This window comes from Lactuca sativa, chromosome 9 (assembly GCF_002870075.4).
Source record: "Lactuca sativa cultivar Salinas chromosome 9, Lsat_Salinas_v11, whole genome shotgun sequence".
Classification (NCBI taxonomy): domain Eukaryota; kingdom Viridiplantae; phylum Streptophyta; class Magnoliopsida; order Asterales; family Asteraceae; genus Lactuca; species Lactuca sativa.
Window position 1 is genome coordinate 199726237 of NC_056631.2, and position 22592 is coordinate 199748828.

Sequence of the window (22592 nt, forward strand, 5' to 3'; positions counted from 1 at the left end):
GAGTTGGTGGAACTTTTTAGAGCATTTGGAGGTAATGAATCGTTATCCCTGGCTTTCTCCTTTCTAGATCCATCTTTCATGGAGTTTTAGGGTTTCTTTGAGAGTATGTGATGAGAAATTGGTGCACAAGTTAGATCTGGGGTTGAAACTCCAGATCTGAGCTCTATTTGGATCAAAAATGCAGAAACCCCTGTTAGTTGTTATGCAAAAGCCATTCCCTAAGAGTCAAGTCCCTTTCTAGCTTGGTTTTGGTATTATGAGACAAGGAGCACGTAAAGGTAGCAACTTTATGTTGCTAATGGACTCTAGGAACCCAGATCTATTGTTTGGAGCAAAGGAGTAGCTCTGTGACTCGAGATTATGAGAATACACGAAAGGACTCGGTGAGTCTGGGAGATGACTCGACGAGTCGGGCTAGAAACTAGACTTAAATCGCATAGTAACTCGGCGAGTCACATGGGTGGACTCGGCGAGTTGGATGAAGATAGGCAGGAACTCAATGAGTTGGAAGAACAACTCGGCGAGTCTGTTGAAGATTGCCTTAGACTCGGCGAGTCTGTTCTTGGACTCGGCGAGTCAGGTTGCGAAACCCCAAACCCTTCTAGTTAAGACTCGGATCAGTGAGTTGAGTGGAGACTCGGTGAGTTGAGCAGGACAAAACTCGGAAATCAGTAGACTCACGCAAGTCATGGTCTGACTCGGCGAGTCGAGCCGTGAATGTAAGGGGTTTCTGAGCTTATGAACTCGGCGAGTCAGTAGGCTGACTCGGTGAGTAGGGTCAACCTGGAAGGTTGACTCTGACCAGGACTTTGACTTTGACAAGAGTTGACTTAGTTGACTTTTGGAGGACTGTCAGACTAAGTGTTATATTGATATTGGTAGCTCGGAGTGCTAGAGGAGCAACGCCTCAGAGGGTTGTCGGGTAGCAGCCAGAGGGTTATCAGCAGAGCTCAGTAGTTCAGGTGAGTTTCCTTCCAGTAGGAACGGGTCTAAGGCCACAATGTCGGCCCGTTTAGTTAGTAGTAGTTTCCGGACTTCGGTCCGATGCAATAGTTAGTATGTTTGATGCCTTCATGGCTCAGACATGATTTATGTGTTATGTGTTCCGGGCTACGGCCCGATGCAGTATGCAGTATATGTGTTCATGCTAGTTGATATGTTTATGCTATGCTATGTTGAGTTAGTTCCGGACTTCAGTCCGATGCAGTTAGTCCGGACTTCGATCCGATGCAGGGGATAAGGTCCCAGTCAGTTTCCGGACTTCGGTCTGATGCAGGGGGCAAGGCCCCAGTTAGTCCGGACTTCAGTCCGATGCAGGGGACAAGGTCTCAGTCAGTTTCCGGCTTCGGTCCGATGTAGGGGGCAAGGCCCCAGTTAGTCCGGACCTCGGTCTGATGCAGTGGGCAAGGCCCAATATGTGCTTTATATGTTTGTATGGTATATGGTAGTTTGGGGGAGCTCACTAAGCTTCGTGCTTACAGTTTCAATTTTTGGTTTCAGGTACTCAGTTTTCAAAAGAGGAACTCAGAGTGGTTGCAGTGCACACACCATAGTCAGTTAGCCAGGGATGTTTTACTCTGATAATAAGTTTATGATTTGAATTATTACTATGAAATTATGTTACGACATATGAAACGGTTTTTATACATATGGTTTTAGTAATGTTTAAAAGAAATTTTTAGTCGTGAAAATTGGGTCGTTACAATATTTGAGACTACAATGTAAAATGACGAAAATACCCCTAAGTTCCTCAGTAACTAACGAGACTATACTAGGGTTAGTGTTATTAAAATTTTTTATTTAAATGTTAAACTAATATATAGCTTAGTTAACAAAGGTCATCATTTCCATTACATTAAACATGGTTACATAGTCATTTATACAAAATGCCAGCTTAGACAGGACTTCATCATCCACTTCAAAATAATTACACCAAAAAACAATTTTAGGTAGTAGACAATACTTCACATAAACCCTAATAGACAACATTTCACATTAACACAAAAAGCACAGATAACCTAAGACAAACACATCAAGAACAAACACCACCAGACTCACTGTTAGATTAGAGTGTGCATTTTCTCCACGAGAAAACCAAACGTCAACACCACGAGCCCCCCATCACAACAGTCTTATCTTGAATCTTCTTATCGTTACGGTCTAATCGGCGCTGCACAACAAGCATTTAGACCCTTGATATCACAGAATCACGTCCTATTTCCTCCTTAATGCGATCCATCTCCACCTGTGTTTCTGTCATTCTCTCCACACAATCGCATTATATTGTGTCTATGTCACTGAAGTTGATCCGGTCTCGAGAATTTAACGAAGTCGAATCTGGTGACGGTGGTGGGGTAGCCATCTCGTGAATCTCGTGAAAGGGATTGTCTCCTTCTTATCAGTAAATATTTGGCCGAAAATGGGTATAAAGTTTTAGGATTTGATTTATTAAACCATCCCTTTTATAAATACAGGGTCCACAGTGACCCTTAGGGGCCAAGCAAATGATTCAACTCAACTCGGTGACGTGTGGGGCGAGTTGACTCAGAGTTAACTCATTAGATGTCTTGGACTATGACTTGGCTTCGAAACTTCTTAAAGCATATCAATAGACCATTTTATCCGATAAAACTATATTTCGTACCCCTTAAATGCCAAAAAAAAGGGACCATTTAAACCAAAGATGAAACTTGGTAGGGCTACAGTGATTTTTACTCTAAATCGAAATCATTTGTCACCTGGACCCAAGTAGATTTCATTCTCTAACTAAATACACTTAACACGTAAGATGCATAGCTCACCAATGAAAAGTAAAAAAAGAAAACAAAAAATAAACACTTTAGGGTGAACTAGGCTATCGACACAAACAAAGATTACCAAAGATCGACTCTTTTCAAAATAAAGCAAGGTGTCTCCAATTATTGGTGGAGATAAATCACTTTTTATAAGTAAAACTAGTTTTATTAAAAACTATAATTAATTTATAATAAAAAGTTAAATAAAACATACTCAAATACATAATTAATTTTTCTTTATAAAATTATATCAGTATTTATATAATTTTTTAATATGAAATTGAATTTGGTTGGATCGCTAATGCTAATGGGTGTGTTTGATTGAATTGAATTGGATTATATAGACCAAGAAGCGAGAAATTAATTTTTTATAAAAAAATTGTGTCGGATTGAATTATAAGATAACTATCCCATCGGTAACATATTATTTGTATTCCCATCTGTAACATATTATTTGTATTTCACCGGTAAATTAATAATACAAGCTACAATTAAAGTATAGGGACCTCCATGTCAAACTGATAAAACTTATGGACCGGGATGTAAATATGTTCTTCAAAGCCGAGCGGACTCTTCGCTTAATTTGTTCATCGTATTTGTTTTCTGTTACGTAACAGAATCATTCGATCATTATCATCATTGTATAGTCAACTCAATTCAATCACAGAACCTCTCTCTTGATTTAATGGCGTTCCTCGGATCAAATATGCCGACTGAGGTAATCAAACTCTATTTCTAATTTGTTAGGGTTTTTCTTTTGTTGTTGACTTGTTATAGTAAATTCAAGCATTTTCTCAATGATCGAGCTTGATTTTATTACGTTCTGTTTCTGTTTTTCGAATACTGGAAATATAGATATTGAATAGTTAAGTGGCTTGAGAGTTGAGAAGGTTTCCTGTGTGGTTAAGTATCTCTCTGGAACCAATTTTACAATTAGTTACACTAACAGGTTCGTTTAACCATGATTTTTGTTGAATTTATCGAGTGTTATCATCGGAGATGAAAGGGTAAATGATTTGTGTAGATTTTTTTTTTAATTGTATCATGATCTTCGTCATCAGTGCATCAGAAAAACGGTTTTACATAATCTGACTAATCAATTAACTTTTTTAACTCTAATATGAGCTCCAAAATCGAATTTACACTATAATGCACTTTCAAGTGCTTTTTGTTATGAAACTTTTCTGTTCTTCACCTTTGATCTTAACTGATTTATGATTTGTGTTACTAATGCAGGCTGGTTTGAGATTGCTTCTTGTCCCCCTTAATTCCAATATTGTAATCCGAACAGCATGGTAATTAATAAGCTTTGAAATGATCATTCATTCATTATAAAGTAATCTGTTTGTTTAATTAAGATCTGAATGATCAAATTGATGTATGATTATTATTTATGCAGCTGCACTGTTGGGGTTGCATTACCAGTTTACTCCACATTCAAAGCAATAGAGGCAAAAGATCCAAATGAGCAACACAAATGGCTTTTATACTGGGCAGGTAATTAGTGAATGCTATATTCATACACATTAATTTTGATTTGATGAACTGTTTCTATTTAGTATTTACATGTATATATATAAATTTTGCAGTTTATGGGTCTTTTAGTGTTGGAGAGATATTTGCAGACAGATTCATATCATGGTATGTATTTATAATCTTCAAACAGAAAAACTTTTTTTTTTTTTTCCTTTTGGTATAACTATTAGCATTCTCAAGTTTCCACCAGTGAACTCCTTGTTTACTTTTTCAGGTTTCCACTTTACTATCACATGAAGCTTGCATTTCTTGCATGGCTTCAGCTTCCCACCACCAATGTAAGCAACCTTTTTATGATTATTGTAAATTTAATAATCCCAATCTCTGATTCTAATTCCATTATGACTCTTTTAGTTTTGATGCTGATTACTTTACAATTCTACAGGGGGCTAAGCAATTATATATGAATCATTTGCGTCCTTTATTATCAAGGCATCAAGCTAAGCTTGATCAAATTGTGGGGTTGTTCTACAATGAAGCTGTAAACCTCTTCACACTTGTTTTTTTGTTGCATAATCAACTGTTTATACTTTATATTGTAGTTGTTTAAAAGACATGAAAGTTAATAATCTGATAAATGTCTAGTCAAAAGTTAACAAAGGGAAGACTTTCAGGGTAAATTCGTCAGTGCTCACCAAGGTGAATTTCAGTTTATGAAGACCATTATGATGAAGTTTCTGATGTCAGGTATATCTTTTGATGCTTTTTGCTTGTTTCATATATGAAACATGATAAAAACTCATTACTTTTCAGAAATTGAAGTTGCCATTTTAATTAAAAATGTATTATACTTATAGTAGAATTTTTAATCAGTGAAGCAGTTGGTCAACGGTAGCAGTCAACCTGTTGCAACACAAGAGAGAAGAGCAATTGTGGGTCCACGTCAACAGGTGGAAACCTCTGATTCGACTGATGACAACCATGATGATGATGATGATAATGATAATGATGATGATGATGATGAATACGTATCTGTTTCTGCAGCATCTTAGGCTTAATAAAACATTGTCTATATTTTATAACTTCTTATTAGAGTTATCCTCCTTCTAGTTCTAGAATGATTGCAACTTAATCTTTAGGATGCTTTTTTAATAGCTCTTTTGTCTGTTTATATAGTTGTTTCCTGATATATTGTACTGCATTCGACTAGGACTAGGACTTGTTGTCCCATCCAACAAGGTGGGACATCTTGTCTGTTCAAAAGACTTGAATGTCATTTTTAGTCTTAGAAAAAGTCTTTGCCCTAAGACATGTGCCATGACCTCTCATAATTTTCATCAAACTTGAAACTAGCATAATCTCTTAATAAAAAACAACCTGGAAATATAATACTATAAATAGGTAAAAGAAAATTACAACAGCCTTTATAAGAAATATTCTTTTAAAAACTATAGTGGTATAGTAAATTGCTATAATTTATAAAGGGAAATCATATGAGTCCCCCCCCCCCCCCCCCCCCCCCCCCCAAAAAAAAAAAAAAAAAAAAAAAAATTGCTTTGTGTATTCCATTGTGAGTAGAATAGTGTGTGTATGTACCATGATTTTGACGAATTGTGTGAGTGAAAGGGTACATATAATAACATTATTTATAAATCATAAAAACATATAATATGTGGTTAGAGCATTCAAAGTTATTGGTATTTCATGATTTTTTTTTGCCATGTCATATTTGAACAATTTTATTTAACAAATACTTACTATTATCAACACTCCACAATCATTAAGCATTTTCAAAAAAAAATAATTAACAAATTATCTTCACGTTTATGGAATATTTTATAGAGATAGGTTCAAATGTTCTATACAACGGTTGTGTGGATGAATTGACCAATTACAATTAGCAAAAATTAAATAATTTATTAAATTAGTAAGGGTATTTTCGGGTTTTTGCACTTTCAATTAATGGGATCATTTAATTAAATCCCTGCAATTAAGGAAACAAAATAAATATCTAATCTCTTTCTATCTTTTATCACACAATAGTTCTTTTTCGCCTACAAAGGAAAAAGAAATCAAGGACTCGGCTGCTTCGCGGGAGGCATCACATTACTCCATCACCGGTGCAAAAATCAGACGACTTCATCACCGTCTTCTTTCCCCAAAACAACTATAATTTTTTTTATAGTTTTCTCATAAAAAGATTGAAATACTCTTATAACAGTTATTTTTAGAAACTGATTAATTAATTAATTAATATAATTATAGAAATTTTAATTAAATAATTGGTCCAGATTTATTTTTCCTAAATTTTCATTGGTCTATTCGTCCATACAAGTTATCTATAAGACAATAACCTAACCCAGATTTTATAATTGCCATCTATTTTGTCATTTTAAGTGCATGTCATATTTTTTAAAAAAGAAGTATTACTTTAAAATAACATTTGTTTTGATCGATACAGATCTTATTAACTAGCAAGATGATAGGTAAAAAAGACCTATTACAAGATAAAAATAGCAAATGTTGGATTTTGAAACCTACCAACTCACTTAAATTTATATTTTGTTTCTGTTAATTATCTAAAAAAAGAAACAAGAAATGATTAAGTCACAGCATGATCACCTTCGTTGGTTCGACTTATTCAAATAATTTAGTGTTCTTATGCTTCCATAACATCCAACACGTTACTGCTTCAAAGCAATTTTTTTTGTGCCTTAGTTTCGGTTTGTCGCATATAAGTTAACTTATTTTTTGAGTTTATAGCTAGTTTTTAAAAAAATCATTTGAGATAGTTTACTGATAAACTAAAAATCTAGTTTTTCAGCTAGCATACCAAATACAAAATTGATATATGATAAATTTACACGCTTAAAGGAAGAAGGTAGGTCACAATCCCACCACTGAGCAATAAAAGACCGATCATTAAAGCTAACAGGCAACTGATCAAGACATGCAAAATTGATAGTTATTTTGATAAAAAGAAAATGAAGATCAATATAATTTTGTTAAATGCTTTAATTTCGAGTTCTTTGTTAATTAAGGGACTATTTTTGTAATTCTAGTTCTTATTTCTTTTTTCCAGAGTTAAAATTGATAAAGTCAAAACAACGTACAACTTCCATTGTTTAATGTACAAGTAATAACTTGATGAGTTTTTCTTTTTCCAGTCAGCAGAGTCCAAATGAAAGAGGTTTTATATCGTTCAAGAAAACCTTCTTGGAGCACAAGCGATGCCATAGACGCCGATTCACCGGAGACGATAATTGAATCCAATTGCTTCCTCTTTCACAAAACCCTATATACATTTACCCTCTCTCTTCACATTTTCGCTCTCTAAAACCCTCATTTTTTAATATCGCTATGGATATCGACTTCTCTGAGTACCGGTTACGCTGTCAGCTTCGAGGTCATGAAGACGACGTACGTATCATCTATCTACTCTTTCATTGTAATTCATGCATACGGGGGTTTCCAGTAGATTAAGTTGCTAACGAGTTCAATTTTTTATTTTTTTTACTTTATGATCGGGTTCGTGCGATGGTTGGGAGAATGAAATTGGAATTTGAACCATCTTGTAGTTGATCTAGGTTTATTTTTTGATTTTTATGTAGATTTTGTTATCTCTATCGCATTCATCTGATTGACATTCTGATTACTATACGGCAGTTAGTAATTTAGATTCCTTTGGTTATGAAATTAGCGATAAATTTTGAATTGTTTGTTTAATTGTTAGGTTCGTGGTATATGTGTATGCGACAATGGTGGAATAGCAACTTCATCAAGAGATCGAACCATTAGGTTATGGTCTTTGGATCAGACTAACAATTCTTCCCACACTTCATCAAAGATACTACTTGGGCATACTAGTTTTGTTGGACCACTAGCTTGGGTTCCCCCTAATGAACAGTTTCCAGAAGGGGCCCTTATATCTGGTGGAATGGACACCCTTGTTTTGGTATGGGATTTAGCAACAGGCGAGAAAGTTCAGACACTGAAAGGGCACAAAATGCAAGTGACAGGAGTCACTTTGGATGGATCAGACATTATATCTGCATCTGTTGATTGGTTAGTTATTTGTTTTTGGAATTTTTGCTATATTGCCAATGAATTTTTGCCTATAGTTGTCCTTGATGTTGGTTTTCATTCCTTTTTACTTCATGAAAGTACACTAAGACGTTGGAAGGGAGAACATCAAGTTGAGGTTTGGGAAGCTCACAAGGCACCAATCCAATCAATACGGACATTACCTTCTGGAGAGCTTATTACAGGTTGAAATACATCTTGTTCATTATTTCACATTTTCTGATTTTCTTTTATTTTTATAAAAGAAGAATCTTTCTTATTTAATCGTTATTCAGGTTCAAGTGACACGACTATAAAGCTTTGGAAGGGAAGCAAATGTACACATACCTTTTCTGGGCACTCAGGTATGTTTCTATCTTTGTATTTGTTAAAGCGTGGGCAGCAAATATTAGTGCATACACATATAAATAGATAAGTATTATATTGAAAGGTAAGTGCTTTCAATGTATCTGTCTTTTTTCTTTCTTTGTGAATTGTGATCTCATCATACTTTATCCAGCTGTGCCTCATCTATGGGCTTGTTTTACTTGAGGTAAAAGCTGGTAGAAATGAAAATGATGTTTAACTAGAATTTAGATGAACAAATCACACATTTACACACTCTAGATTAGTTGAATCACTCAGTCCGTCATATTTATCTGAGAGAGAATGACAATTATTTGTATTTGTATATAGGCATAGCAGTTAAGTCGGTTAACCTTTACTCCAATAATTGCTTGCCACGTGTTTTCAAGATACTGAGAATCTTTATGTTCTGACCTCTTGTCTTCAGAAAGCATATTCTTTCTGATACATGTAACATGTATCTTAAAACTTTTGATCTCAACATACATACATCACTTTTTGACTCAACAAGATGGTATACTGATGCATTTATTGTTTGGAAATGAATGTTATTTAATTTGCAGATACGGTGAGAGGTTTAGCCATAATGCCTGATTTGGGCATACTTTCTGCATCACATGATGGGTAAGATTTCTCTTAAACACAATAGATTCTGAATTTTTATGATTTTCTTTTTTTAAATTTACGTGTCATCTTGGTTTTATAAACAGAACCATAAGATTATGGGCAGTGACTGGTGAGGTTTTATTGGAGATGGTGGGTCATACTGCTATTGTATATGCTGTTGATGCTCATAAATATGGGCTTGTGGTCAGTGGTAGTGAAGATGGATCAGCTAAAATATGGAAAGGTAATGAATATATATATATCTTGTCCTTTCCATTATTGAGTTTGAACTGTTTTGGAGTGTAGTTATTGAGAGTATGTGTTTTTGGGTTGTAGATGGAGTTTGTGTACAAAGCATAGAGCATCCTGGTTGTGTTTGGGATGTGAAATTCTTGGAAAATGGTGATATTGTGACTGCATGTTCGGATGGGGTTGCACGTGTTTGGACTGCACATAAAAATTTGATAGCTGAGACCCAAGAACTTGAGGGATATGCTTCTCTACTTTCGCATTACAAGGGCAGCAGGTATCTTTCCAATTTTGCCCTTTGTATCAGAAATATTATATAGTAAGATTTAATGGATAGTATCATTAAAGTTTTGATAATAAATCATATCTTGATTTTGTTTTTGTTAGGAAGCGAGTTGGAGGGTTGAAATTGGAGGAATTACCTGGTCTAGAAGCTTTGCAGGTTCCAGGTACCATCAATATTAGGGCCACACCACATGAAACTATATATATATTTTTTATTGTCATTTGAGCATTCTATGATATTCAATTGGGTAATTAGGGTTATTAATTGTTGGGGGATTCAAAGTTGTCTTTGTCTATTCGAGTAGCTTATCATTTTCTTCGTCTCATTAACTGCAATAATACTATTTGGATCATTCTTTTAATGATAACATCTTTGAGATTTGTTTGCAAATGCAATAATCTTGGAGCAATGGCTCTATAAAAGATTTGGGGAAAAAGTTTTTTAATTCAAAATGTGATGATCAGGTGCCAAAGATGGACAGACAATTGTTGTCCGTGAGGGTGACAATGGTGTTGCATATGCATGGAATATGCAGAATCAAACATGGGATAAGGTATTATTCTGAATGATGTTTAATGCACTAAATGATTTGATTCTAATCATCAATCAGGTGTGATGATATTAATTAGCATTTTCTTTTGCCTATTTCAGATAGGGGAAGTAATTGATGGGCCTGATGATGGCAATGGCATGAAGCGCCCAGTGCTTGATGGAGTACAATATGATTATGGTCAGCCTTTTGACTTTTGACTTTATTTCCTATGCTTTTTTTTTGTTCTTTTCTACTGATACCACAAAAACTTGTAAATCAGTGTTTGATGTGGATATTGGAGATGGTGAACCTATCCGCAAATTGCCATATAACAGATCAGGTACTTTCTTTTTTTATATCAAGATATGATTTGGTAACATAATGGATCATTATTAAGAAAAAAGATTAATTTACAAAAAGTTCCTTGTGTTTTCAATTTTGGTCTCCATTTCAAGGTTTCATGTCGATTTTGGTCCCTAGAACCTTGAAATAAGGACCAAAGTTGATATGAAATCTTGAAATAGGGACTAAATTTTGTTATAAAACCTTGAAATCAGAAAGTAAAGTCCTTGGGATGAAGATGGATATATGTAGAGTTATTAGATAATTATTATTATGGGCTAGTTAGTTAGGAATTGTTTCCTTGATCCGTTTTAATTAGGAAAATTGAAATATAGGCTTGTTACTTTTCGGAGTCGATAGAAAACCGTAATCGGTTTCATTGTTGGACTCTAAACAAGGACCAGAATTGAAAAATGTTCCAATTTTGAAGTAAAAATGAGGAAGCACATACATGCACCATTTTTGTAAATTACTTTACTGATAAGAAAAAGGGGATATGATGATGTTTACAGATAATGCATATGACACAGCTGATAAGTGGCTTCTGAAAGAGAATCTTCCGCTTTCGTATCGCCAACAAGTGGTTGAGTTTATATTACAAAATTCAGGACAAAAAGATTTCATTCTTGATTCATCATTCCGTGATCCTTACACTGGTTGTAAGTATACTAAGTACACATGACATGACAATACTAATAATTAATTATCCATTTTAGATTTCTGATTAATCATTAATGGTTATAACTTATATATGTTATGTATTATCTCATTTTTCAGCCAGTGCTTATGTGCCAGGGCAGCCTTCCAGGTCTGGTGGTATGTTCTGTCATCTGTGCTGATTGTCTGTGTGATACTAATACTAATACTAATACCAATACAGGAGTTTCATTTTGCTCATTTTTTATATAATATGATGATGATGATGTGGTTTTTCCTGATCAATTTTATTTGCAAATATTTGGAACAGCTGTATCAACCAAACCAACCTTCAAACACATTCCCAAGGTATGTTTAATCCATTATATTATATTTATATGCAAGATAACCATTTTCTTATGTTCGAGTAAAACCTAATTTGGAAACTTGTAGGAACTGATATCATCATTTTCATGAATTAAAGTAAAAATTAAAAGGACACCCATTTGTAATTATCTATATGTGTCTAGATTAAAGCTGAATTCCTAACACCAATTTTAGTATGTGTGTTTGGCGTCAAGCCAAGGTTAGGGTTTTATAAAAATAAAACCTAGTCTTTATTACCAATATAGATATAGAAGCCTCCAGTTTATAGTTTGGCCCCTCCCCTCCATTGAACTCTTCTATAATCAACCCTCAATTCCTTATACTTACATCATTTCCCTCCCCTTTGACACAAAAACTTCCAAATGATATGTATATAAAATGTAAGAAATACACATGCCAACTTTAATCCATTTAAATCTCACTCCTCATAAACCATCTCAAAACTTTTTTAAGGTTTGTTTATTTTATAAATTACTTTTTTTTAATAACTGACAATTGGCAATAACTCTTTACAGAAAGGAATGGTTGTTTTTGATGCTGCTCAATTTGATGGAATCCTTAAAAAGATTTCAGAATTCAACAATGCTTTAGGCTCTGACCCGGTAAGTTGTATCATGTTTTCATTTTATTCAGTTCAATAGCTAGCATCTTTTTTTTTCTTTTCATTAGATGAAATCTTTACATGGATCTTTAGAGGCTTGGCTTTTTCTTCACTCTTTGTCTGTGTGACAAGCATCATAACATTTTCCTATACACAAAATGGAAAGAAAAGATTATACAGTTAGATTTTTTACACAACTGCAAACTTTTATTCCCATTTTTGTATTTGTATTTTAGGACCAACAGGGCTTATCACTCAGTGAGTCAGAAACATCAAGATTGAGTGGCATAGCTAAAACATTAAAGGACACATCGCATTACCATATTAGTAAATTTTCAAATGATGACATCAGCTTATTGTCAAAATTACTCAAATCATGGCCAGTTTCCATGATGTTTCCAGGTCAGCATCTTTTGAATTACATATTATGAATTATTAACCACCTCTAAAACTTTTATATAACAAAATCATCAAATATTATTGCAGTTATTGACATATTAAGGATGGTCATTTTACATCCAGACGGATCATCTGTTCTGAAACGTGTTAGTGATGAAAACGGTATCTAGTTATCTATACTAATTTCTCACTAATATATCAAAAACACACACAAGGTTCTACTTGTAGAATATGATTTGTTTTTTTTAACTCTTCAGATATATTCATGGATTTAATCAAGAAGGTTACAAATAATCCTCTTCCCCCAAATCTTCTAACCAGTATACGTGCTGTAGTAAATCTTTTTAAGAACTCAACTTTCCATCTATGGTTGCAAAACCATCGTGTTGAGGTATCATTTTATAAATATATATATATATATATATATATATATATATATATATATATATATATATATATTTGTCCTAATATATTATAATGAAAAACACTACTGAATTCCATTTTGGTGAGGTTGTAGATTTTTGATGCATTCGCTAGTTGTTATTCATCTCCAAATAAGAATGTTCAAATATCTTATTCTACATTGGTGCTCAAGTAAGTAAATTTGCCATTTGGATTTGGATTTTTGTTTTTCTTTTTAGTATTTTGAAAATTATGAAAAATGAATGATCCACTTATTTTGAGCGTTACAGTTATGCTGTGCTATTGATTGAAAAGAAGGATGAAGAAGGTCAATCTCATGTTCTTTCAGCAGCTTTAGAGGTAACATACACATAAACCTTTTTTTTTTAAAAATACTTAAATTAGAAAATAAACAAGGGTAAATTTGTAAAATGTTTGTTTTTTTTTTCCTACAGATTGCAGAAGGGGAGACTTTGGAAGTTGATGCGAAATACCGAGCATTAGTGGCTATTGGATCACTGGTATGTTAAATTTGAATGAAATAAGAGATTTTAAAATATGTGTGTGGTGGTTTAATTTGTAATGTAATTACAGATGGTTGAGGGTGCTGTGAAGAAAATAGCAATGGACTTTGACGTTGAGAGTGTTGCCACATCAGCAAAAGCATCAAAAGATTTGAAAGTTGCTCAAGTTGGAGCTGATATTGAAGCTGTAATAAAGCATGGTTGATTCTCTGGCTCTGGTAATTATTATAATTCTATTTATTCAAATGTTTAATGATCACTCAACTTTTATACATCTCAAAAAAAAAAAAAAAAACCGCTCAAGCATGTTAATGTATGGAGTCGACTGTTAATTTTGATGACGTTTTTTTTGCAGAGTTGATAGGAATTGCTGGGTGGAAAAGAAAAGAAAAAAAAGAAAGTTTAAAGGTGGTGAAACATTGAGGAGGCATTAGGTGTTTTTTTATATATAAAAGTAAAAAAGAATGGAATGATGTATTGATGTATACTTACTTGGGTATTATATATCCGTTTTAGTTTACTTTACTGATGGGGAATTCTTTTCGTAGAAGAAGAAAATTGTTGAAATTTTGTTTTTATGAATTTGGTCGGCATGAAAATAACATGTTATCTGGTAATTCATGCATTGCCCAAGTTGACAAATTCCTAGATAAATTGCATTTACAAAAGGAAGAGGAAGATGATCAATTTGTTAGTGTAATCAATAATAATTACATGTTACATCTTTTATCCAAGCCCTCAAATCATAAGTTTGGTTCTTCTAACCACATGACATTTCTCAACATTCTCATGAGAAATAATTAGCTTTTCCTAAAAGACCTCAAATGCAACTTTTAGACTATTTATATTATCCATGACATCTACGGTTGTTTATTTTGGTATCTCTTTGAGTCCTTAACTATAGTATTGCTATATTTTTATAACTCTAATTCCATTTCAACAACTCACCCAACTACACACTCCAACAATTTATTCACTCTTTTTCTATTGATTTGGGAGCAAGAGATTCCCCAAATTAATGCTCTCTTGAGATTGTAGGAAGGAGTCAAATTTAGAAGAAACTCACGCAACTACCTTTCTGGAAAAGGACGCTAGCTGTAGGTTTACTAAAAAAATGGTAGTTAAGGGATCTAGCTTGGATGTAGAGGATTAAGATTAAAAAAGGATAGGTATCATGATTGAGGCATAAGAGCTTAAAGAGGACCTTTTAATATCTCTATGACCCTTTGGAATACTTAACTGTTTGGACTCCACCATTCTTGGTAATTATCTATTCGTGGAATAAGTGATGATCCGATGGTTCTTACTCGGCGAATCTTTGACCTTTTAATATCTCTATGACCTTTTGGAATACTTAACTGTTTCGACTCCACCATTCTTGGCTTATGACCTCTTCAATGAATTTGATATTAAATAAATGAAAATAACTCAATGTGTAAAGAGAAATCTATTGTAGTTTTTAGCATGCATGCATTTCGTAGAACATTGGGATAAAGATTAACTTATGGATAACGCTGAACTTAAGTAAATTTTATATATTGCTTGGACCTTGAGTAATTAATGTGGTTTATTATTGGATAAATGATAAAAAAAAGAACGATAAAAATTAGCTAATTAAGGCCAAAAATGAGATTTTACATAGTTAGGAACTAAAATGCTTGTAAAAATTTCCAATAAACAACACAAACTGAAAAATTCTCATTTATACTTCTTTTCTCTCTTTTTGTTTAATATATTGCTTTTTTATATCAGATCCGATTTCATTATATAAATGTATTATTCATCTCGTAATGGCATGAAAGCGGGGATAGCTCAGTTGGGAGAGCGTCAGACTGAAGATCTGAAGGTCAGGTGTTCGATCCACCTTCACCGCAAACCTTTTTTTTTATTATTATTATATGAAAGTTAAAAATCACTCGTTTGATTTGTTATTGAAGCTATATTACAGATCAGATTTCCTATTTCATATGCCCTTGCACTCTATTCTTTGCGGGAGCTGATTTTTCCACAGCTCCTTTTCATTCATCCACTGAAAATTTAATCAAATGACGATTATGCCCCTCATTTAAATAAAAAGATATTGCCCCAGATGTCCATAAACACCACAGGGATTTGTTTCCAAATTACACGATGCTCATTCCTTCTTCGACGCTTCAATCTTCAGTGGTTGCTTTTCTTCTCCTTGTCCGTGGGTGTTGCAAGCTTCAAATGCAAGTGGTCTCTGATTCCGTGATTCATTGTAGAAAGAAGGGACACCTTAATACTTCCATATACCCTAGTTTAACATCGGCTCCCACTTATGGGTTTTGACTAATAAAAAGAAATATGTATAGATTCATCCCTATTGTGATCGTTGTTAGGACGATGTATCTATGTGTGTGTGTGATGGTTATCGAACTGGAGATCTTATCAGAATTATTCTGTAAGACCACGTGATATGTTACAGAGACACGCAATCATAGAATTTAAACTCATGTGTTTGCAATCATAAACTATGAATATGTAAAGTGTAAATTTCAGAATGATTGATTGAATCTACATGCTCCATGACCTTGAACGACTAATGTTGGTCCATTATTATTGGATAAAAATGATAGAAAAGAAAGATTAAAATGAGTTAATTAAGGCCAAATATGAGATTTTACATAGTAACTAAAATACTTATAAACATTTTCAATAAACAACAGAAACTGCAAAATTCTCATTTCTGCTTCTTTTCTCTCTTTTTCTTTAATATTTTGTTTTAACTTCTTTTTATCAGATTCAATTTCATTATATGAATATATTTTTCATCTTGTGTTTTCATAAAAGCGGGGATAGCTCAGTTGGGAGAGCGTCAGACTGAAGATCTGAAGGTCAGGTGTTCGATCCACCTTCACCGCATCTGCCTGCATTTTTTTTATTATTACATGAAAATTAAAAATCACTTGTTTTATTTTTGATTGAATCTATATTACAGCTCAGATTTCCTATTTCATATCTCCTTGCACTATATTCTTTGCTCGATCAAAGTCCTCCTAACATCTAAAAAATTTATGCCTGTTTGTTATCTAATTGTGGTTTAACTGGTTATGGTTGTTTATTTATTTTTTATCATGGGATCTTGGTTGTGGTTATCGAGGTCTGTATCTCTTAGAAAAATCAGTGGCGGAAGAGATATTGTGTGTACAAACTTGATTCACTTGCATTAATTTGTTAAAACTGAAACCCAAATGAAGAAAACTACTTCTACCAAACAAATTAAGCATGATCCCAAGTTCAATTAGACATGGCCCCAATCTGAAGTAGAAGCTACACAATCTCAAAACAATGATGATGCAGAAGCCCATAATACCAACCTTGAGCCACAAGTAGAATTGCAAAATGATGAGAACGCCAGAAAACTCAATGGCAACCGTATTCCAACAATTGTGGATCCCTAGCAGCATGTAGGTGATTCCATTGATCATAAAAAAGCTCAAGTTAGATAACAACGACGAAGTTGTGAGGTTAGATTATAAGGATCATGTAACAAAGCTTTGTTTGTACTTCTTTCTTCCTCTTTGCTAGAAATAGAGTTAGACCACTGCTCAACCAAAATAGGCAATTACAATGAAATGGAAATAGACCATAAATACGAAAAATAACTAGGGTTAACCAAGTCTCAAATAAAAACTAAGTAAAAGCCCAATATATTAAAGGCTAATCCAAACGCACCATACCATTTACAGGGCCTTTCTAAATTCTAATACTAACCAATCCCAGCCACAATTCAAAAGATAATCTTTAACTACGTTTTATTGAATATAATAACATTAAACAATGAAAGCAACCAACCATTTGACGCACAAGTGGATTTATTGTTACTTGGAATAAAAACACGAAGCATGAAACTACAAAGCTACTAGCAATGAATGTTATGAGAAGAACTCTGAGTTCATTCTTCGAGGGAATGTTACTTTAGAATCAAAACAAACAGTTTATATTGAACATATTATATGGCATCAATAATAAGTGTAATGATCAAACATAGAACATAAACTAAAAACAACCACTCTTTTATTTTCCATCCAACCTAAAAATAGAATTCAATAATCATTCATCTGATTCTGATTAACCATATCTTTAATTAATATATAAGTAGATCAAGGTCGAAGCTATATGACCGCTCCATTAATGGATAAAAGATAGTCAAGAATAATGATAAAAAGGAACCAAGGGCAAAAATGTCACTTTCAATAGTTAGGAACTAAAATCCTTATAAAACTTTCGAATAACAACAGAAAATGCTAAATTCTCATATTTATACTTCTTTTCTCTCTTTTTCTTTGTTATTTTTGTTTTAATATTTATTTATATCAGATTTAGTTTGCATGAGTTAAATATTTGATTCATCTATTATAAACATAAAAGCGGGGATAGCTCAGTTGGGAGAGCGTCAGACTGAAGATCTGAAGGTCAGGTGTTCGATCCACCTTCACCGCATTTGCATTTTTATTATGAAAATTAAACTTTTTTTATGCGGATTGCTTTGGGTTTAACTTTTAGCTTTTTTATTTATTCATTGCCTTGTGAATTGTGATGTTCTTACGTGTTTCAATATATTATTTGCTCGATCAATCCCGAAGTTCTCCAAACTTTATGCTTGTTTGTTATCAAATTCCGGTTATCGTTTTCTACTTTTTTTTTTTAAATCATGCGATCCAGTGCTATTTGTTGTAGTTTTTTATTTAGGGCTTGATTGAATCATTTGTGTTAGACTTAAAATGGGTGTTTGGGATTGAGTTTCAAACCAACTTATTAGCCTTTTGTCATCGTGATATTATAATAGATAGATTTTGAGAATCATTTCTTTGTTAGGGTTAAGAATCAAAAAACTCACAATAAAGATGCGGTGAAAAAGCCATGAATACCCTCCACAGAAACATAGCCCTAAGAACTAAGAAGGTTGTCCAACCACATCAAGTCTCATATAACAAACACAGTCTTAAAGTGATCGAAGTGGTGAGATTTCATAACATGTGTAGATAAATACCAACCCATGGTTTTGTATTATACACATACACATATACATCACATTCATATGTATACATAACATATGTCTAATCTATATCTATGCGAGTTGTAGGGCTTCTTGGCGTTTGATCTCAAATACCCTAAGTAGCACATCCTCCACTACCTGCACATACAAATATACAATATAAATTTCAATTAGACCCTCTCACTTTTAGAAAAATGAAAAAGCAGCCCCTCAGTGTTTTAGTTTATTACCTTGTCAGGGGTAGATGCACCAGATGTGACACCAATTGTGACATGACCTTTTGGTAGCCAGTTCTCTTTTTCAACCAATTCGCCATGCTGTTGCAAATTGCAATCAGATAAGTTGTTAGGACATAAACATACTTGCATAAATAAAGTAATAATAAAGTGATGTTGGTCTTGGTCCAAATGAAGGTGGAAAAATGGTTACCATTAACTTGTAAGCTATGTGGTTCCCGGGACCCACTCTTTGTTCACTATCAATCCAATAAGATGGAATGCCACGTTCCTCTGCAATCTCTTGTAGGTGTGAGGTGTTGCTGGAGTTCCATCCACCAACCACCAACATAAGATCTAACTTCTCATCCACCAATTTATACATAGCATCTTGTCTCTCCTACATTCAGATCATATCATATCATATTACTTTTACATATACATGACTCCAAAACTTAGCTACTGTTTGTTGTCATGGAATCATTCATTCCATTGATATGGACTTGCCTGAGTTGCATCACAGATAGTGTTGAAGCTTAGGAAGTGGCTGTTGATATTTTCTACTCCAAACTTCTGCATCATTGTCCTCTCTACTAATCTCCCTGAAATAAGGAAAAAAGAAACCAACTATGTTTAATGATATAACTTATATATATAAAGTGATGAAGAACAGAAATTAGGGTTTGATGAAATAGGATCAAACAGAGAAAGATCGAAAAGAAGAAGATGAAATTAACTAATTGATTACACAATTAACACAATCTAAAAGATTGCCCAGGGAATCTCCCTCTCTCTCAGCCGAAAGCTTAAGAGCCAATACAAACACTATCAAATTTCTCGACATCCCCATACTGTGACATTTCTCCCTATTTATTATAATCCTAACCAACCTAGATGAATTTACTGTTTTACCCCTTATTGGGCCTTCTAGATATAACTCTTGCTTTAATAGTATTGGGCCTTCTAGATTCCTATCATAAAGTAACATGAGGAATTATTTGAAACAACAAAAAAAAACTGACCTATCTCCTCTGTTTCTCCTTTCAACATTGTAGTTTGGTTTGCCACACCAGCTTTCACAAGATCCTTATCTGGATCAAAACCTTTGGAAACTGCAAATTTAAATTTCTGCAAGCATACAAAGTTCAACACAAGACATTGTACTTTCAATCTTTTTATTATTAAGACATTGTACTTTTAGACATTGCTATAATTGGGTAGATTTTTTAAAGTTCAATGCTGTAAACAGAAAAAAAAAAAATTGAAGTTAGATGCAATAATAAACAAATCACCTCCAGAAAAGCTTCTTTGGTTGAGCTAGATCCATTAAGTTCACCACCAAGAATGTAATCACACACATATGTTGCCTGGATCAAGTAATAAACTATTATTTAATATAATTAATATCAATGTGGAAAAGTGTTTTGCACTTGAGAAGAAGAAAACCACATTAAGCATACCTCATCCATGTTCTTCACAATGATATACTTTCCTGCAAAAGAGGCTGTTGCCACTGTCTCTTCATGGGTATACTTACCATGAATGATTGAAGTATAGTCCCCCTTCTTGTGCTTTTCAACAGTATTCCACACCTTAGACACCCAAGGGCATGTAGTGTCAACTATTTGTACTTGTTTGTTACTCAAAGTCAACATTTCGTCTACTGCAGCTCCAAAAGCAGGCAGAATAACAACATCGCCCTTATCAACAACATCAAATTGTTTTTCTCCTTCCTCAATTGGGATATCTTTAACTTCCATCTCTTCTAGCCTCTACGATTACAAAAGTTCAAAACTTTAATCATCATCTGTTGAAAAAATTTTAAGTTTTACAAGATACATGCATATGAGGGAAGTAGGAATAATAGAGAATACTTTCACTTAGGAATCAACAGAAATCTATTAAAATGACAGCACGATTCAGGGATCAACTGAAAACAGAACTAATAAAAGACCCTTAAAAATGTTTATTATTGGAGGAAAATCACCAGAAAACTGTAAGCCAAATAAACTAAGCTAGTACCTTATTAACAGTAGGGTTGTGAATAATTTCGTTAGTGATCCAAATCTTCTCATCAGGGAATTGTTTCCTGGCTTCATAAGCAATTTGGACAGCACGCTCAACACCCCAGCAAAAGCCATAAGCTTCTGCAAGCTTTACAGTAACATTTCCCCATGTATATTCGTAGTTATTCTCCTTCAAAGTCTTTATTATGTCACCTATAAAAATTCAATTTAAACAAAATACATATCAATCATTAGAATTTTAGGCTATAAGACAGCTTACACCGTGTTGAAACGATTATTTAACATAAGCATCGGTGTTGGAAACTCCGTTAGACCAGAAAATGATCTCAATCAGTTTTCCAGTCGTAGACAAATTAGCCCATGAGATAAGTAAATTTGAACAACATCAGAAGCCGCATCAAATTTAAAAATTCTCAATGCTCAATTATCTCAAATTCAGGAAAAAGAACTAGTTGAAACAAGCTAAACGGATAAGATTATTACTGGTATACTCTTGACTCATTAGCTCAAGCGTCTCCTTCTTGTGTCCGAATCCTTTCCGGTTGTAGTTCTCGCTTCTGGTCAAATTATGCCGGAAAACCTTGGCGTCGAAATCGGAACCAACGGAAATCGATGGAGATGAGGAAGAAGAAGGTTCTCCAGCAGAGCACCGGACGGAAAGAGTCTTCCGGCATCGGAAAACTCTGATGACAGGAAGAGAGAGATCGGTGCAAGTGGACAGAGGAGTTAGTTGAAGAGACGCCATTGGAGAAGTGGAAGGAATTGTGTGTGTGTGAAAATAGTGTGTGTATTTGAAGGTGAGAAACTGATCCCACGAGGCTATAATCCGTGATCCATATTTTCTATAATTTTCGTGTATCTCAATTTTTTTTAATTATTTAATTTTTATTTTTTGGCGTGTTTTGTATAGGATTTATGGTTGAATGTGGCTTTAGATACCTTCTGGTTGCATTTATGCCACCTAAGTATATGTTTATTTAGAAAAAAGAAATAGCTTTTAAATATTTGAAATTGACTTGATACATATGATAATAAAAAATATTTAAACTAAGCATATGTAGTAATGTAGTTTTTGTAGTTATATTAACACCCTGTTTCAAGTTTCAGTCTGTTAGAAAATTATTTGTGTAAAATATGTTACTATATGCGAATTCAATGTTATTTAAAACTTTGATTACTAACTAAATATTGTTATTAAACAGTTGTAATTAGTAATTAGATATTTCATATCAGACGAAAAATGCTAGATTTATTATTATTATTATTATTATTATTATTATTATTATTATTTTGCATACAATATGTTATTATTGTGTGAAGTCAATAGTATTTAAGGCTTTGATTAAATCATTATTAAATAGTTGGTGTTAATAATTGGAAGACAATTGAATATATTTTTACATTTTTTTCTTACTTATTCTTCTACTCGTACAAGGTTATGACATATGAATATCATTAATTCTTTCTCTTAATCTTTTTTCTTGATTTGACTTGTTTTGATCTAATGAGTAGGAAAAAAAGATAGGAGAATATTTGATTTTTCGAAAAGAAAATCTTCAACAATGCATAAAAATTTGCAAACTATGATCAAATTTATTATTCTCTAACCGATAAAGATATAACAATGCATAAAGGTATATAGCGTTAGACAGAGGCAATTGTTTGTC

General features: G+C 33.4%; 3 protein-coding genes and 3 non-coding genes across 6 annotated transcripts; 5 read left to right on the plus strand and 1 right to left on the minus strand.

Moving 5' to 3' along the window:
- Positions 1 to 3354: 3354 nt before the first annotated feature.
- LOC111918226 (HVA22-like protein k) lies at positions 3355 to 5460 on the plus strand. The gene is made up of 8 exons (XM_023913894.3): positions 3355 to 3513; positions 4032 to 4090; positions 4195 to 4292; positions 4385 to 4436; positions 4546 to 4609; positions 4717 to 4812; positions 4946 to 5018; positions 5145 to 5460. Exons 1-8 carry the CDS (start codon positions 3481 to 3483, stop codon positions 5321 to 5323), a joined length of 654 nt encoding a protein of 217 aa, XP_023769662.1. The 5' UTR covers positions 3355 to 3480; the 3' UTR covers positions 5324 to 5460.
- A 2016-nt stretch (positions 5461 to 7476) lies between these two features.
- LOC111918225 (uncharacterized) lies at positions 7477 to 14280 on the plus strand. The gene is made up of 23 exons (XM_052767207.1): positions 7477 to 7691; positions 8005 to 8336; positions 8436 to 8539; positions 8630 to 8698; positions 9263 to 9323; positions 9410 to 9549; positions 9642 to 9831; positions 9942 to 10003; positions 10305 to 10393; positions 10492 to 10570; positions 10653 to 10712; positions 11227 to 11373; positions 11492 to 11530; positions 11682 to 11719; positions 12253 to 12339; positions 12575 to 12740; positions 12825 to 12899; positions 12995 to 13128; positions 13255 to 13331; positions 13430 to 13499; positions 13595 to 13660; positions 13734 to 13881; positions 14019 to 14280. The coding sequence occupies exons 1-22, from the start codon at positions 7632 to 7634 to the stop codon at positions 13866 to 13868; spliced, it is 2280 nt and encodes a 759-aa protein (XP_052623167.1). The 5' UTR covers positions 7477 to 7631; the 3' UTR covers positions 13869 to 13881; positions 14019 to 14280.
- A 1184-nt stretch (positions 14281 to 15464) lies between these two features.
- On the plus strand, positions 15465 to 15537 carry TRNAF-GAA (transfer RNA phenylalanine (anticodon GAA)). The gene has a single exon. It is a non-coding gene; the product is annotated as a tRNA-Phe (tRNA).
- A 936-nt stretch (positions 15538 to 16473) lies between these two features.
- On the plus strand, positions 16474 to 16546 carry TRNAF-GAA (transfer RNA phenylalanine (anticodon GAA)). Its single transcript has one exon. It is a non-coding gene; the product is annotated as a tRNA-Phe (tRNA).
- A 1508-nt stretch (positions 16547 to 18054) lies between these two features.
- TRNAF-GAA (transfer RNA phenylalanine (anticodon GAA)) lies at positions 18055 to 18127 on the plus strand. Its single transcript has one exon. It is a non-coding gene; the product is annotated as a tRNA-Phe (tRNA).
- Positions 18128 to 18635: 508 nt separating this feature from the next.
- LOC111918224 (4-hydroxy-3-methylbut-2-enyl diphosphate reductase, chloroplastic) lies at positions 18636 to 21738 on the minus strand. The gene is made up of 9 exons (XM_023913891.3): positions 21409 to 21738; positions 20921 to 21117; positions 20359 to 20670; positions 20191 to 20265; positions 19921 to 20026; positions 19406 to 19500; positions 19113 to 19298; positions 18914 to 19000; positions 18636 to 18821 (listed from the first exon to the last, which is right to left on the minus strand). Exons 1-9 carry the CDS (start codon positions 21668 to 21670, stop codon positions 18756 to 18758), a joined length of 1386 nt encoding a protein of 461 aa, XP_023769659.1. The 5' UTR covers positions 21671 to 21738; the 3' UTR covers positions 18636 to 18755.
- Between the last annotated feature and the right edge of the window lie 854 nt (positions 21739 to 22592).

Excerpts from the sequence above, each read along its gene's own strand:
- LOC111918226 (XM_023913894.3), top strand. The coding sequence starts at position 3,481 with ATGGCGTTCCTCGGATCAAATATGCCGACTGAG. Across the intron at positions 4,091-4,194 it reads ATTGTAATCCGAACAGCATG|CTGCACTGTTGGGGTTGCAT; the intron begins GTAATTAATAAG and ends TTATTTATGCAG. Across the intron at positions 4,813-4,945 it reads GGTTGTTCTACAATGAAGCT|GGTAAATTCGTCAGTGCTCA; the intron begins GTAAACCTCTTC and ends GAAGACTTTCAG.
- LOC111918225 (XM_052767207.1), top strand. The coding sequence starts at position 7,632 with ATGGATATCGACTTCTCTGAGTACCGGTTACGCTGTCAGCTTCGAGGT. Across the intron at positions 9,832-9,941 it reads TCGCATTACAAGGGCAGCAG|GAAGCGAGTTGGAGGGTTGA; the intron begins GTATCTTTCCAA and ends TGTTTTTGTTAG. Across the intron at positions 11,374-11,491 it reads CCGTGATCCTTACACTGGTT|CCAGTGCTTATGTGCCAGGG; the intron begins GTAAGTATACTA and ends CTCATTTTTCAG.
- LOC111918224 (XM_023913891.3), bottom strand. The coding sequence starts at position 21,670 with ATGGCGTCTCTTCAACTAACTCCTCTGTCCACTTGCACCGATCTCTCT. Across the intron at positions 20,266-20,358 it reads TTGTGAAGAACATGGATGAG|GCAACATATGTGTGTGATTA; the intron begins GTATGCTTAATG and ends TACTTGATCCAG. Across the intron at positions 19,299-19,405 it reads CTATCTGTGATGCAACTCAG|GAGAGACAAGATGCTATGTA; the intron begins GCAAGTCCATAT and ends ATCTGAATGTAG.